The 17,464-nt window shown below is 45.8% G+C and overlaps 1 protein-coding gene across 1 annotated transcript in view; it reads left to right on the forward strand.

The window, feature by feature from the left end:
• LOC145351696 (calcium/calmodulin-dependent protein kinase type II subunit alpha) overlaps window positions 1-17,464 on the forward strand; it is a 216,684-nt gene that overhangs the window by 89,073 nt on the left and 110,147 nt on the right. The window contains exon 3 of the mRNA XM_080201267.1: window positions 709-768. Within this exon, the coding sequence (XP_080057393.1) occupies window positions 709-768 (60 nt within the window). The remainder of the gene's footprint in view (window positions 1-708; window positions 769-17,464) is intronic.

Raw genomic sequence — 17,464 nt, forward strand, 5'->3', positions numbered from 1 at the left:
TCAGTCGCACTGAACAGTGTTTTAACCATTCAATTATACCGAGGGAAACAAGCGAACTAAATAACTCGATTCCTTCCTGGGTGTTTTTGGCATATTTTTGCTCATTTTAATAGTATTGAAAAGACTCAGTTCTGTTCTGAGCCCAGGCATTGTCGTTGCAACTTCTAATTGAAGCCAGATCCCTCACAGGCCAATGAAGCACTTAAAAAGCACAAAAAGTCCAGAACCCCCAAACCTCCCCACGAACATCATCAAAGTAAAAGTAAAGTTTATTTATTAGTCATAAGTAAGGCTTAGACTGCAACAAAGTTACTGTAAAAATCCCCGAGTCGCCACGCTCCGGTGCCTGTTCGGGTACACTGAGGGAGAATGATCATGGCCAATACACTTAACCAGCATGTCTTTCAGACTGTGGGAGGAAACTGGAGCACCCGGAGGAAACCCACGCAGACACAGGGAGAATGTGCAGACTCCGCACAGACAGTGACCCAAGCTGAGAATCGAACCCCGCTCCCTGGCGCTGTGAGGCAGCAGTACTAACCACCGTGCCATAAACTGGATCCATCAGGGGAGGAGGCTGATCATTTTTCCCTTTTGTTGTTTAAAAAAGCTGTTGGAATTTACAGCACGGAAGTGACAGTGAGCACCTTGTATCGGAGTGGTGGAATCTCAAATGTACCGCTAATCAAATCTCCCCTTTTGTTTCAGATCACCAGAAACTGGAGAGAGAAGCACGGATCTGCCGTTCCCTCAAGCACCCCAATATCGGTAAGAGACGATGGCAACAATAATACCCTTTAAAAAGAGAGAATTCATTTCATTTAGACAAATTGTCGGAACAGGAGGAGGCCGTTTATTCCAACTACGTATCTTTGCAGCCATTAATACCTTTGGTTAACAGAAATCTATCATTTTCGGTCTTAAAGTTAACATTTGACCCAGCCGTTGAATATTTTATAGATCTCACAGCAAGGCTGCGATGACATTAGCTTCTAAGTATACAATGTGTTTAATTAAAATAATTTTAACATACTCGTGCTTATCCCAGCTTTGGCTTCTCGTGGCTCCCGTGACAACTGTTTACTCATCTCTGAGTCCACACCCAGGCTTAACCAATCAAACACAGTGAGCACAGATCAGTTACCAGACTCGCTTATTCAAACACAGAACAATTCAACACTACACCAAATTGTTGTTTGCAGAAGAGAGTTCCAGACTTCTACCACCCTTTGTATGGAGAAATGTTTCCGAATTTCACTCCTGTAATTTTTAGATCACGTCAATGTAATGATGGACACAAAGCCCATGGAGGATCATCGATAGATTTACCCGTGGGCTTCATGGACTATGAGCTGCCTTATTGAGTGAGTGGAGACTCACCCAAGGGGGAGCAGCCAGTGTGGGTTTTTAACTCTGTAACTTTAACTGGGCCAGAGTTACAAGTCCTGAGGTAAAGACTGCCAGGCTGTAAGCTGGGGGAGCAGCCTTTTCCATTCCAAAGTTTGGTGATGGGAAACAGGTGTTTGGCTGAATAACTACATTGGCGATGAGGAGAAAAACATTATCCCTGTTTTTCCCTCTGGACAGCCTCCAAAACTCAAGAATTCCTCCCGTAAGGAAAGGTCATTACGCTGTTTTCGAGAAACTGTGGGGAGGACTGGACCCAACATATGGAGTACACGCATTACTTCTTGGGACGGCACGGTGGCACAGCTGGTGGGGGGGAGGGGGGGGGGGGGGGGCTGGTCCTGTCTATCAATGGATACTCTGGAATTTTCCAGCAGGGCCTGGAGTAAATAGAAGAAACCAAGGCCGAGATCTATGTGGACCCGAAAGCTACACGTCAGTCGTTGAGAGCCAGGCCAGTCTCTCACTCCCTGCTGGAAATTAAACTAAGACACCTTGCAAGTTGGATATGAGAAGGCCTTGGGAATGATAAGGTCAGAACTCCCATAGTCCCTGTTCTTAAACCCGACACAAAAACAGAAAGTGCTGGAAAATCTCAGCAGATCCGACAGCATCTGTGGGGAGAGAATAGAGCCAACGTTTCGAGTCTAGATGACCTTTTTACCCAATTATAGGACCACACTGCAAAAAAACAACAGGTCTTGCTGCAGTGGTGCTGTTGATGGGACAATAGCTTCAGAGCAGATGGACCCAGCGATTGCTAAACTCCCTGAGGAGAGAGGAGTCCCAACAAATAAAACCAAAAACAAAACTTTGATTCTGCAAGGACAGAGAGAACTTTTACAACGGGTGATTTGGTTCATGTGAGACATTCAGGGATAGTCCTAGTTCAGTCCCTGCGATCATGGTGTAGGAAATGGGACCAGTATCTTACAAGTTCAGGGTAAAATCTTAAAGAAACACTTGAACCATCTCAGAGCCAGGGAATCGATGCCCAAGCAATCTTCCCTACTGGCCATAAAGATGTGACAGCCCTAACTGTATCCACGTGAGCCTCTTTGGAAAGTGAAGGTAGGGACTTGGAAATGGAGGCTGAACAATCAGGCCCCTGGGCTGAAGCAGAACGTAGGAGGAACCCACATCGGTAACTCAGCGAACCCTTCCTGAAACAAAGGTCTCCTGTTTGGTTTACGCTGCCTGACCAGCTGTGCCTTCGATGGGACTCTGCTCAAACACAAGCGATCAAAACGATCTCCAAGGAACAGGGAGAAAAACAAATTTAAGGGGTGAGGGATGTTACAATGACCACAAAGGCCATGAGGGGTCATCAGTAGATCTCCCCGTGTACCTCATGGAGTACAAGCTGCCTTATTGAGTGAGTGGAGCCTCGCCCAGTGGACAAGGGCTAACAGGAGTATTCAAACCTGTAACTTTACCTGGGTCGGTGTTGTAGGCCCCGAGATGAATATTACCTGTCTGTAACCATGGGAGCGTTTTTTTTCTTTTGGTACGTGGTAAGAAAGTGAGGGGGGGGGGGAGAGTGGAGTGAGTGTAGAGAATGGTGAGGGAGGGTGATGGAGAGAGTGAGATGAAGGGGTGGAGAGTGTGAGGGAGACAGTGTGAGGAAGAGTGTGTGGGAGAGAGAGTGTGGGGGAGGGTTGGGGAGAGTGTCAGGTAGAGAGCGTGGCGGAGGGGATGCAGAGAGTGTGGGGGAGAGAGTACGGGGGAGGGGTGGGTATAGTGTGGGACAGGGTTGGGGATAATGAAGGAGAGAGTGTGGGGAAGAAAATGTGGGGGAGGGGTGGAGAGAGTGTGGGGGAGGGGAGGGGCGGGGAGAGTGTGGGGAAGAGAGTGTAGGAGAGAGAGTGTGGGGGGGAGAGAGAGTGGGGGAGAGAGTGTGGGGCAAATGTGGGGAGAATGAGGGAGAGAGGGTGGAGGAGGGATGGGGAGAGAGTAAGGAAGAGAGTCGGGGAGGGGAGGGAGTGAGGGGGAGAGAGTGAGGGGGAGGGGTGGGGAGAGTGTGGCGGGGTGAAGATTGTTGGGGGGGGAGAGAGTGTGGACTGGGGTGAGTCAATGCGGAGAGGATTGACGTGACTGCGATTTGTCCAAGCTGTCTCAAGGTGAGAGTTTCTACCCGGTGAGCAAGGATTAGCTGACACTGAACATCAAAACCGACTGCGGACTGACCCCCCTCTCCCCTCTCCGCCCCCAGCCTGCTCCCTTCCACAGAATAGAGAAACAATTCACAAGCAGCCGAATAACTGCACAGAAACCTGCTCAATTCCTAAGAACTGACAGTAGTTTCAACACCATAACCTTATCTTGACAGTTCCAGTGATGTTCTCCCAGTGTGTCACTGCCTGTCACTCTGCATCATGATCACAAACAAGGAAAGCCGCCTGGTGGCATTTCAACACTTCCCGCAGCTCTGTCCCCACCGCATTTTCACAATTCCTCAACGCTGCAGTTCATGAACACTCAACACTCGGCCTGGGATCCTGAGCCAGCACATTTCCTCTCCATTGTCCTCCCCAGGTTGGCCAGATCCTCAACTTTGCGGCGGAGTTTCCTGGGTATAAGCATTGCAAAGGAGCTTGTACTCAAACCCAGTGAGGTTACCACCTCTGGGTGGACCTATTCCACGAACCGCCCCTTCCTGACCCACACTCCCACCATTATCTAATCATTATTTTGTTGCTTGTGCTGGGATCTTGCTGAGCGTAACTTGGCTGCTGCGTTTCCGACATCTAATATAAAGCACTGGTTCACCCCAAGCTGGTGAGCTGTGAGCCCCACGTTTCAGGAAGGGTGTGAAGACATTGGAGAGGGTAGAAAAGAGATTTACCAGGATGGTTCCAGAGATAATAATTATCTGGTTTGACTGGAGAAGCTGGTGGTTTGTAGATTCATAGATGTTTACAGCACAGAAGGAGGCCATTCGGCCCATTGTGTCCATGCCAGTCAACAAATATCTAATCTCATTTCCAGCACTTGGCCTGTAGCCCTGGAGATTACGAGTGAATATCTCAACACTTCTTAAATGCTACGAGAATTTCTGACTCAACCACTCTTTCAGTGAGTTCCAGACTCCCACAACCTACTGGGTGAAAAAGCTTTTCCTCACATCCTCTTCTATCTCTTACCGTAAATCTCTGCACCCTGGTTATTATCCCACTACTAATGGAAAAGGTGCCTTCCCATCCACCCTCTCTATGCCCCTCATAACGCTATTCAGTTCTAGCATGTCCCCTCTCAACCCTCACTGCTCCGAGGAAAACAATCCCAGTTTATCCAGTCTCTCCTCATAGCTAACACCCTCCAAACCAGGCAACATCCTGGTAAACCCTCTTTTTTGTACTCCCTCCAAAGCCACCACATCCTTCTAGTAGTGTGGCAACCAAAATTGGACACAGTATTCCAATAGTGGCCAAACCAACATTTTGTAAAACTCTAACATAATTTGCCAGTTTTAATACTCGATGCCCCAGCCAATGAAGGCAAGCATGCCACCTTCACCACCTTTTCCACCTGTGCTGCCACTTTTAAGGATCTGTGGACCTGCATGCCCAGATCTCTCTGTGTCTCAATGCCCCTGACGGTTCTGCCATTTATTTTGTAGCTCCCACCTGTGTTGGATCCACCAAAATTCATCACCTCGCATTTGTCTGGATTAAATTCCACCTGCCATTTCCCCGCCCAATTCTCCATCCTATTTATATCCTGCTGTATTCTCTGACAAGCTTCACCATTATCTGCAACCCCAGAAATCTTAGTATCATCTGCAAACTTGCTAATCAGGCCAGCTACATTTTCTCCCAAATCATTTATGTGTACAGTGGAACCCCAATTTTACGCGCCCCGATTTAGCGCGAAATCGGACATGACGTAATATGACTGATGGACCTTGTTTTATTCTTTCCGGTTTAGTGATTTAGCACGACCCTGATAACATTCATGATAACATTTTATGGACCCCAACCATCGCATTACAACAGGGCTGCACTGTATTACAAACAGCAGAGGTCCCAGCACTGATCCCTGCGGAACATCACTAGCTACAGACCTCCATTCAGAAAAATGTTGTCCTCCCACCTTCAGGGATGTGTTGCTCTGTGAAGAGGAGCAAAAGTTAAGGGGAATTTGACAGAGGTCTTTAATATAACAAAGCGTTTAGATAAAACAAAGAAATGAGTTCCTGTGGCGGTAGGGGAGCTAACCAAAGGGCTTAGAGTGGTTGGCAGAAGAACCAGAGGTGAAATAAGGAGGATCTTTCTAGTGTGACGCATGGTTAGGATTTGGAATGTGCTGCCTGGTGAAAACAGGTTCAGTAGCAGCCTTTGAAAGAGATAACCTTTTGAAGGAGAAACTATTGCAGAGATATGGTGCAGGACTCGGGGAGTGGGACTAACTGGATTGCCTTTTGAAGGAGCCAGCACAGACTGAGGATGGACCAAATGGCCTCACTCTGAGCAACACCATTCCCGGAATCCAATCCTACAGGTGACAACACAAACAAAAACTCACTCCATTGACTGGGAAGTGCATTGGGATGGATTAGGTTCACGATAGGCGCCATACAAATGTTGGTCTCTTGAATTGGAAGAAATTATTTTTTTAGGGTTTTTTTTGGTCAGAGACAGTGGCAGCTGCAGAGGCTGTGATGGTATTTTGAATAATAAGTAGACAGGCAGCTGAAGAAGATGCATTTTCTTTATCTTCAGCTCTGACGAAGGGTCATCCAGACTCGAAACGTTGGCTGTATTCTCTCTCCACAGCACTGTCAGACCTGCTGAGATTTTCCAGCAATGCTACGGGCCAGGAGGGAGAGGAGAATGGGGTGTGTTTTGTGTACTTTCAGGGTGTGGGCACCACTGGAGAAAATGCTGTGTTGCCCATTCCAAATTCCTCTTGAGGAGGAGGTTGCGCGTCGCTGTTTGAATACAACTGCGAGGCTCCCCTGACTGTTTCAGAGGTCAAGCGAGAGTCAACCCTGTTGCCGAGGGTGTGGCGTCCAGGCACACTAGAGAAGAACAGTCCCCAAAAGGACATTGGTCAACCATGTGGGGATTTGCAACAGTCTCAGCCGTGGCACGGTCACTATTATCGAAAATAAATTGCTGCCGGATCTGAAACAAAAACAGAAAAATGCTGGAAAATCGCAGCAAGTCTAATTGAAACTTACAGAAAGGCCTCGATGGAGTGGACACGGAGAGGATGTTTCCATTCGTGGGAGAGACTAGAACTCGAGGGTACAACCTCAGAGTGAAGGGGCGCTGCTTTAAAACTGAGATGAGGGGAAGTTTCTTCAGACAGTGGATAGTGAATCTGTGGGACACATTGCCACTGAGGACTGTGGAGACCAGGTCATTGAGTGTCTTTAAGGAACTGATAGATTCTTGTTCAATAATGGAATAAATGGTTACAGGGAGAAGGCAGGAGAATGGGGATGAGAATCATATCAGTCATGATTGAATGGACGAGCAGACTCGATGGGCCAGTAGCGTAGCCCCAGCGCTGCACTCATTCCAACTGAGAGAGCCAGCACAAGGCTGGATGGCCTCTTTCTGCAGTATGGATTGCTACGATGTTCCAGGCCAGGAGATTTCTGTGGCTGCATCTGATAGTCTAGAATTTTCCTGCCTGTCGAATCATTTGGAAGAGAGAATTGCAGGTTATCGAGTGAACGGATACAACCCCCAACCTATGATTCTACTGTCCAACAAAAGCAATTCACTGTGAGAGGATGTCGTGATAAAGTTCTGCTTAAATCTAATGTATTTAATTAAATTGTTGGGAAATTAGTGCCTTTTTAAAGGCATTTAACCCAGTTTCCTCCGGGTTCCCCAGTTTCCTCTCACAGTCCACATGTGTAGATTAGATGGATTAGCCATGGTAAGTGTGTGGGGCTATAAGGATAAGGTGGGGGGAGAGGGCCTATCAGAAAGTCTTGATGGGCCGAATGGTCTCCTTCTGCAATGTAGGGATTCAATGGATTCTAATCCTGACTTGGAAATATATCGCTCTTCCTGTACTGTCACTGGGTCAAAGTCGTGGAACTCCCTCCCCATCAGCACTACCACAGAGTTGTCACAGTGTAGAAGGAAGCCATTCGGCCCATCATGTCTGCTCTGGCTCTCCGAATGACCAATTCTCTCAGTGCCATTCGCCTGCCTTCTCCCTGTAATCCTACACATTCTTCCTCATCAGACGATGCTCTGAATACTTGAATGCTTCAGTTGAACCTGCCTCCACCACACACACTGCGCTTATCTACACCACAGGAAGTTGAGCAGTCAAGGGTACAGCTCACCACCACCTTGTCAAGGGCAATGAGAGATGGGCAATAAACGTCAGCAAAATGAGTATCACACCATCCTGAGAATTAATTTTAATAATGCAACGTTCAAGATGAATTTTCTGATGATGGCTGTCATTTCAGTGAGTGGTCATCGCCTTAACCCGTGTCCTCTAGTTTTTTGTCTTCCCTAGCCTCAGTGGAAAAAGCCTGCTTGCATTCACTCTATCTATACCCATCATAATTTTATACACTTCTATCAAATCTCCTCTCATTCTTCTACGCTCCAGGGAATAAAGTCCTAACCTATTCAATCTCTCTCTGTAACTCAGTTTCTCAAGTCCTGGCAACATCCTTGTGAACCTTCTCTGCACTCTTTCAACCTTATTTACATCCTTCCTGTAACTAGGTGACCAAAACTGTACACAATACTCTAAATTCGACCTCACCAATGCCTTATACAACCTCGTAGTATAAAGTCTGACAACACCAGGTTTTTTATCCACATCATTATACAACCTCACCATAACATTCCAACTCTTATACTCATTACTTTGATTTATAAAGGCCAAAGTTCCAAAAGCACTCTTTACAACCCTGTCTAGCTGTGATGCCACTTTTAGGGGATTATGTATCTGTATTCCCAGATCCCTCTGTTCTACTACATTCTTCAGTGTCCTACCATTTACCTTGTATGTTCTACCTTGGTTTGTCCTTCCAAAGTGCAATACCTCACACTTGTCGGCATTAAACTCCATCTGCCATTTTTCAGCCCATTTTTCTAGCTGGTCCAAATCCCTCTGCAAGCTTTGAAAACCTTCCTCCCTGTCCACTACACCTCCAATCTTTGTATCATCAGCAAATTTGCTGATCCAATTTAGCACGTTATCATCCAGATCATTGATTTAGATGACAAACAATGGACCCAGCACTGATCCCTGTGGCACACCACTAGTCACAGGCCTCCACTCAGAGAAGCAATCCTCCACTACCACTCTCTGACTTTTCCCATTGGCTCAATGTTTAATCCAATGTCTAATCCAATTTACTACCTGTCCATGTATACCTAGCGACTGAACCTTCCTAACTAACCTCCCATGAGGGACCTTGTCAGAGGCCTTACTGAAGTCCATGTAGACAACATCCACTGCCTTCCCTTCATCCACTTTCCTGGTAACCTCCTCAAAAAACTGTAATGGATTGGTTAAACATGACCTACCACGCACAAAGCCATGTTGATTCTCCCTAATAAGTCCCTGTCCATCCAAGTATTTGTAGATCCTATCTCTTCGTACTCCTTCCAATAATTTACCTACTACTGACATCAAACTTACCGGCCTATAATTTCCCGGATTACTTTTTGAGCCTTTTTTAAGCAACGGAACAACATGCGCTATCCTCCAATCATCCGGCACCTCACCCGTGGATACCGACATTTTAAATATATCTGCCAGGGCACCCTGCAATTTCAACATTAGTCTCCTTCAAGGTCTGAGGGAATACCCCGTCCGGTCCTGGGATTTGCCTCAAGACAGCAAGCACCTCCTCCCTTTTAATCTGTATAGGTTCCATGACCTCCTTACTTGTTTGCTTTATTTCCGTAGACTCCATGCCAGTTTCCTTAGTAAATACGAATGCAAAAAACCCATTTAATATCTCTCCTATTTCTTTTGGTTCCATACAAAGCTGACCACTCTGATCTTCAAGAGGACCAATTTTATCCCTGATTATCCTTTTGCTCTTAATATACCTGTGGAAGCTCTTAGGATTATCCTTCACCTTGGCTGCCAAAGCAACCTCAAATCTTCTTTTAGCCCTCCTGATTTCCTTCATAAGTAGTTTCTTGCACTTTTTATACTCCTCAAGCATCTTATTTGTTCCCTGTTACCTATACATGTCATACATCTCTCACTTCTTCTTTATCAAAGTTGCAATATCCTCGAGAACCAAGGTTCCTTATTGTTATTCACTTTGCCTTTAATCCTGACAGGAACATACAAACTGCACTCTCAAAATTTCTCCTTTGAAGGCCTCCCACTTACCAATCACATCCTTGCCAGAGAACAGCCTGTCCCAATCCACACTTTCTAAATCCTTTCTCATTTCTTCAAATTTGGCCTTTTTGCAGTTTAGAACCTCAACTCAAGGACCAGATCTATCTTTATCCATGATCAAGTTGAAACTAATGGCGTTATGATCACTGGAACCAAAAGTGTTCCCTCACACATACTTCTGTCACTTGCCCTAACTCACTTCCTAATAGGAGATCTAATATTGCATCCTGTCTTGTTGGTACCTCTATAAATTGATTTAGAAAATTGTCCTGAACACATTTTACAAACTCCACTCCACCTAGACCTTTAACATATGGGAGTGCCAATCTATATGTGGAAAATTAAAATCCCCTACTAACAACTTTATGTTTCCAGCAGTTGTCTGCTATTTCTCTGCAGATTGGCTCCTCCAATTCTCTCTGACTATTGGGTGGTCTATAATACAACCCCATTAATGTGGTCATACCTTACCTGTTTCTCAGCTCTACCCATATGGCCTCAGCAGACAAGCCCTTTAATCTGTCCTGCCTGAGCACTGCTGCAACATTTTCCCTGACTAGCAATGCCACCAACTCCCCCCCCCCCACCCCCCACCCCACCCTTCATCCCTCTGCCTCTTATCACATCTGAAACATTGGAACCCTGGAATATTGAGCTGCCAGTCCTGCCCCTCCTGTAGCCATGTTTCACTAATGGCTATAATGTCATATTACCATGTGTCAATCCACACCCTCAACTCGTCTGCCCTCCCCACAATACTCCTGGCATTGCAATAGATGCACCTCAGAAGGTTATTACCACCACACACAACCCTTCTATTTGTGATTTTGCATGAACTATTAACATCATTTATTTTCACCCACACTCCACTATCTGCTCTGGCACTTTGGTTCCCATCCCCCTGCAAATCTAGTAAAGTCCCAGTTCCCATCCCCCTGCAAATCTAGTTACCTCCTCCATCGCTATGCATCCAGCACAGTGGTTAGCACTGCTACGTCATGGTGCCACACACCTGGGTTCAATTCTAGCCTTGGGTCTCTCACTGAGTGGAGTTTGCACATTCTCACCATGTCTGCATGGGTTTCCTTCCCATGTTCCAGTTTCCCCCAGCACTCCAAAGATGTTCAGGTTCGAGGGATTGGCCATGCTAAATTGCCTCTTCGTGTCCAAAGATGTGTAGGTTGAGGGGGGGAGGGGGGGGGTTCGTTGGTGAGTGTGGTGGAGTTACAGGGATGGGGGTTGTGTAAGATGCTCTGTCAGAGAGTCAGAGTAGACTCAATGGCTGGAATTTTACCACCACGCCCATCCAGGAGTTGGGACAGGTGCGGCCTCGGAGAATTTCTTCCTTCTGTGTCGCAGGGATTCTATGAACCAAGATATCTCCAATTCTGGCCTCCTGAGCAACCTTGACTTTAATCATTCCACCATCGGCAACCCTGCTTTCAGTCGCCTGGTTCCTAGGTTCCGGAATTCTCTCCCTAAAATTCTATGCTTCCCGCTTTCCTTCCATAAAATTTTCCTTCGTACCTCCCTCTTTGACCAAGCTGTGGGTCACCCGCCCCGAACATTTTGCTGGCTGTTTTGGTGTCAAATGTTGTTTTCTAATCGTTCCTGTGAAATCTCTGGAGATGTTCCACTGTGTCAAAGGTACTGTATTATTACAGGTTGTTATTGCTGAACAACTAAAGAGTTGAATTTGCAAATCACTGTTATTTGTTATTTTATCTTCAGTGGCAAAAGAACTGCTGGAGAGGGAAAAAAAAATCTCATTTCCTTTCCACCATCCTGATAGTTATCTAATGCAAAATAAATTGTTGGCTGATTCTTCAGTCACATGACCAGCTACAGATCAATGATAATTTGATTGGATTTGATTTATTATTGTCACATGTATTAGCATACAATGAAAAATATTGTTTCTTGCGCACTGTACAGACAAAGCATACCGTTCATGGACAAGGAAACGAGAGAGTGCAGAATGTAGTGTTGCAGTCATAGTTAGGCTGTAGAGAAAGATCAACTTAGTGCAAGGTAGATCTATTCAAAAGTCTGACAGCAGCAGGAAAGAAGCTGTTCTTGAGTTGGTGTGTACGTGACCTCAGAGTTTTGTATCGTTTCCCTGATGGAAGAACATAGAACAAAGAGAAAAGAAAATTACAGCACAGGAACAGGCCCTTTGGCCCTCCAACCCTGCACAGAACAAGCTGCCCCCTGAACTAAAACCATCTACTCTCCCCGGGACCACATCCCTCTATTCATGCCATGCTAAGAAATTGCCCCTTAGTGTCCAGGGATGCGTAGGTTAGAGGGATTAGTGGGTATAATATGTGGGGATATGGGGGTAGGGCCTGGGTGGGATTGTGTTTGGTTCAGACTCGATGGGCCGAAGGGCCTCTTTCTGCACTGTAAGGTTCTATGATTCTATTCCCATCCTATTCATGTATTTGTCAAGAAGCTGGAAGAAAGTAAGCCTAGGGTTCATTAGGTGTTTGATTATCTGGCTGTCTTTCTGAGGCAGTGGGAAGTGTAGACAGATTCAATGAATGGGAAGCTAGTTTACGCAATGGACTGGGCTTCATTCACAACCCTTTGATTTGACTTGATTTATTATTGTCACATGTATTAACATACAATGAAAAGTATTGTTTCTTGTGCACTATACAGATGAAACATACCGTTCATTGAGAAGGAAACGAGAGAGTGCAGAATGTACTGTTACAGTCATAGCTAGGGTGTAGAGAAAGATCAACTTAATGCAAGGTACGTCCATTCAAAAGTCTGACAGCAGCAGAGAAAAAGCTGTTCTTGAGTTGGTCGGTTTGTGACCTCAGACTGTTGTATCTTTTTCCCGAATGGAAGAAGGTGGAAGAGAGAATGTCCGGGGTGTGTGGGGTCCTTAATTATGCTGGCTGCTTTGCCAAAGCAGCGGGAAGTGTAGACAGAGTCAATGGATGGGGGGCTGGTTTGTGTGATGGGATTGGGCTACATTCACGAGCTTTTGTAGTTCCTTGTGGTCTTGGGCAGAGCAGGAGCCCATACCAAACTGTGATACAACCAGAAAGGATGCTTTCTGTGGTGCATCTGTAAAAGTTGATGAGAGTTGTAGCTGACATGCCAAATTTCCTTAGTTTTTTGAGAAAGTAGAGGCGTTAGTGAGCTTTCTTAACTATAGTGTCAGCATGGGGGGAACAGAGCACGTTGTTGGTGATCTGGACACTTAAAAGCTTGAAGCTCTCAATCCTTTCTACTTCATTCCCATTGATGTAGACAGGGGCGTGTTCTCCTTTATGTTTCCTGAAGTCGATGACAATCTCCTTTGTTTTGTAGCTACCTTGGAGCTAGCAGGCTGTGGACTCACTCCCATTCCAGTCACATCTTTCAGATGAGGGCTGGGATTCTCCAGTCCTGCTGCAGTGAATGGAGTTTTGGGCTGAGTGCCAAACTTCCTGTTCTCACTGGCAGCAGGAGTGGGGCGAACGTGACCAGAGAATTCTGGCTGAAATGTTCAAATCGAGGGCCTATCTGTTGTATTGGGTGGGTTTGAAAGATCCTTGGACATTACTTGTAAAAGAACAAGGGGAACCCTTCCTGGCTGAATCGTAATGGCTGAACCAACAACAGCAATGCAGATGATCTGGTCATTACCACATTGCTGTCATTGGGAGCCTTGCCGTGTGTTAACTGAATGCCTTATTTCCTACCTCATAAATGAGAAGGTATTTTGCACCAGTCTTCACGATAGAGAATACAAGTAACATCACAAAGATGGTCAGAAGGCAGAAAATGGAAGGGAGGGAGGAACTCGGTGAAATTTCAGTCGCCAGAGATGTGGTGCTGAGTAAATTGTTGGAACACGCTGCCAGACAAGTCCCAGGTCCTGATGGACATGACACGAAGATAAGTGGGAAAGCAAATTGTGCGGAGGGTGTGGAAAGTCTGCAGAGGGATCTGGATAGGCTGAGCGAGTGGGCGAGGACCTGGCAGATGGAGTACAATGTTAGCAAGTGTGAGGTGATCCACTTTGGCAGAAATAATAGTAGGAGGGATTATTATTTAAAAGGCGAAAAGCTGCAGCACGCTACGGTGCAGAGGGACCTGGGGGTCCTTGTGCACGAGTCGCAAAAATCCAGTCTGTGGGTGCAGCAGGTGATCAAGAAGGCGAATGGAATGTTGGCCTTTATAGCGAGGGGGATAGAATATAAAAGCAGGGAGGTCTTGCTGCAACTGTACAGGGCACTGGTGAGGCCGTCGCTGGAGTACTGTGTGCAGCTTTGGTCGCCACACTTGCGGAAGGATACATTGGCCTTGGAGGGAGTGCAGAGGAGGTTCACTAGGCTGATACCGGAGATGAGGGGGTTGGACTGTGAAGAGAGACTAAGTAGACTGCACTCGTTGAAGTTTAGAAGGATGAGGGGGGATCTTATAGAGACATATAAGATAATGAAAGGGATGGATAGGGTAGAGGTAGAGAGATTCTTCACGCTTAGAAAGGACAGCAGAACTAGAGGGCACAGCCTCAAGATAAGGGGGGTGCAGTTTAGATCGGAGTTGAGGAGGAACTTCTTCACTCAAAGGGTGGTGAATCTCTGGAATTCTCTGCCCTTTGAAGTGGTGGAGGCTACCTCGCTAAATATATTTAAGTCACGGGTAGATAGGTTTCTGATAGACAAGGGAATTAAGGGTTATGGGGAGAGAGCGGGAAAGTGGAACTGGTCCACTTCAGATCAGCCATGATCTTATTGAATGGCGGGGCAGGCTCGAAGGGCTAGATGGCCTACTCCTGCTCCTATTTCTTATGTTCTTATGTTCTTATCCTGGAGTGTTAAAACGAAATGCCTAGTGAGGGGCAGCATGGTGGCACAGTGATTAACACTGCTGCTTCACAGCGCCAAGGATCTAGGTTCAATTCCCTGCTTGGGTCACTGTCTGTTTGGAGTCTGCACGTTCTCCCTGTGTCTGCATAGATTTCCTCTGAGTGCTTCGGTTTCCTCCCACACTCCAAAGATGTGTGGGTTAGGCAGATTGGCCGTGCAGAGTCATAGAGGTTTACAGCTTGGAAACAGGCCCTTCAGCCCAACTTGTCCATGCCACCCTTTTTTTTTTAAACCCCTAAGCTAATCCCAATTATCTGCATTTGGTCCATATCACTCTATACCCATCGTACCAATGTAACTATCTAAGTGATTTTTAAAAGACAAAATTGTACCCACCTCTACTACTACCTCTGGCAGCTTGTTCCAGACACTCACCACCCTTTTGTGAAAAAATTGCCCCTCTGGGCACTTTTGTATCTCTCCCCTCTCACCTTAAACCTATGCCCTCTGGTTTTAGATTCCCCACCTTTGGGAAATGATATTGACTATCTAGTTGATCTATGCCCTTCATTATTTTATAGACCTCTATAAGATCATCCCTCAGCTTCCTACAGTCCAGAGAAAAAAGTCCTAGTCATTCAGCCTCTCCTTATAACTCAATCCATCAAGTCCCGGTAGCATCCTAGTAAACCTTTTCTGCACTCTTTCTAGTTTAACAATATCCTTTCTATAATAGGGTGACAAGAATTGCACATGCTATTCCAAGTGTAGCCTCACCAATGTCTTGTACAACTTCAACAAGATATTCCAACTCCTGTATTCAATGTTCTAACCAATGAAACCAGTCATGCAAAATGTCTCCTTCACCTCTCTGTCCATCTGTGACTCCACTTTCAAGGAGCTATGTACTCCTACATCTCTTTGTTCTGTAACTCTCCCCAGCGCCCTACCATTATCTGAGTAAGTCCTGCCCTGGTTCAATCTACCAAAATACATCACCTCACATTTGTGTAAATTAAGCTCCATCTGCCACTTGTCAGCCCACTGGCCCAATTGATCAAGATCCCGTTGCAATTGGAGATAACTTTCTTCACTGTCCACTATGCCACCAATGTTAGTGTATTTTTTCCAAGATGGCTCAGGAGTGAGGCGACTTCTTGCAAGTTGTGCCCAGCATAGTTTCTAATTCTATCTTTTACTCTCATTTTCTGCTTCTGAATCTTCATTCTAACCCTTTTAAACTCTCTAACAATGCTTTAATTCAATCTCTTACTAGCTATGACCGTAACACTGCATTCTGCACTCTCTTGTTTCCTTCTCTATGAAAGGTATGCTTTGTCTGTATGGCACACAAGAAACAATACTTTTCACTGTATACTAATGCATAAGGCAATAATAAGTCAAATTAAATCAAGGGGGGGTTAGCTAGAGTAAATGCATGGGGTTATGGTCATAGCGCCTGGGTGGGATTGTGGTCAGTGCAGACTCAATGGGCCGAATGGCCTCCTTTTGCACTGTTGGATTCTATAATTCTATGAGATTTTCCAAAACCCTCTAGATTTAGGGAAGGTCGCACTGGATTGGAAGATAGCAAATGTAACTCCATTATCCAAAAAAGAGAGGGAGACAGAAAGCAGGAAATTACAGAGCAGTCAGCTGGAGGGAAAATGTTAGAAGATGTTATTTAAAAAGTTGTAACAGGGCACTTGTATCAGCTTAAGGTCATCTGGCAGATTCAACGTGGATTTGTGAAAAGAAATCGTATTTAAACAACTTACTTATCTGAGGAAGTAACCAGTTCCCACTTTATCCACAGCATTGGTGACAATAACTACTTACGTTTATACAGCATCTTGGATATATCAGAGCAGGTCAAGGTATCTCACTGCAGTGCTGGTAAAACGAAATTTCACACCAAGTCACAAAATGAATCTGAGGCGAGTAGATAGTGCTAGGATACAAATCTGCCCCGATCTAATTGAATGGCAGAACAGGGGTGAGGGGCTGACTGGCCTTCTTTTGTCCTTATGTTCCAACATCTGGCACACAGACTCCTCCCTTCACCCACACCCAGTACAAAATTAGAAAATCGCACCTTAAATGCTTTAACGGATTAAAACAGTGGAAGTGAGAAACCCTACATTGTGAGTCTGTTTGAAGTGTGTCTTTTAAACAGTGCCCAGCAGTCGTCTTTGGCACAATCATACTGCATTATTTTGATGGGCAAAGCGACTCTAATTATAGCAATATCTAAGATTTGGATTTAGCAGGGTCTGCTGTAAAGTTTAAGTTTATTTGTTAGAGTCACAGGGCTTACATTAACGCTGCAATGAAGTTGATGTGAAAATCCCCTAGTCGCCACACTCCGGTGCCTGTTCGGGTACGCTGAGGGAGAATTTAGCACGGCCAGTGCACCCTAACCAGCGCATCTTTCGAACCCAGAGGAAATCCACGCAGAAACAGGGAAAAACATGCAGGCTTTGCACAGACAGGGACCCAAGCCGGGAAACAAACCTGGCATTGTGAGGCAGCAGCGCTAACCACTGTGCTACCGTGCCACCCCTGGGCGCTGCTTTTAGGGCTGGTTCACGTGAGTTGGCATGTGCAGATTTTAATATTAATATTTGCATCTTATTTTTATCGATCAGTTCTCAGCTACACAAGTCACAGAAAGTGGCGGCGCAGGTTAACAAAGCCATTCGAGAATAGCCTACCAAAGCCCTAGTGTCTCTTTCCAGAGGGATGGAGTTGTCGAGATGTGTTACAGTTAGAACCTTGCGCACAGTTTTATTCGTTATCTTTCAAAAGAGAAAGGAAATGGAAGTACTGGAGGAGGCGCAGAAAAGGTTTTCCAGAATGACGGCAGGTTATACCCGCTGGGAAACACAGAGCAG

This window comes from Carcharhinus amblyrhynchos, chromosome 13 (assembly GCF_965287045.1).
Source record: "Carcharhinus amblyrhynchos chromosome 13, sCarAmb.v2.hapA, whole genome shotgun sequence".
NCBI classification, from domain to species: Eukaryota; Metazoa; Chordata; class Chondrichthyes; order Carcharhiniformes; family Carcharhinidae; genus Carcharhinus; species Carcharhinus amblyrhynchos.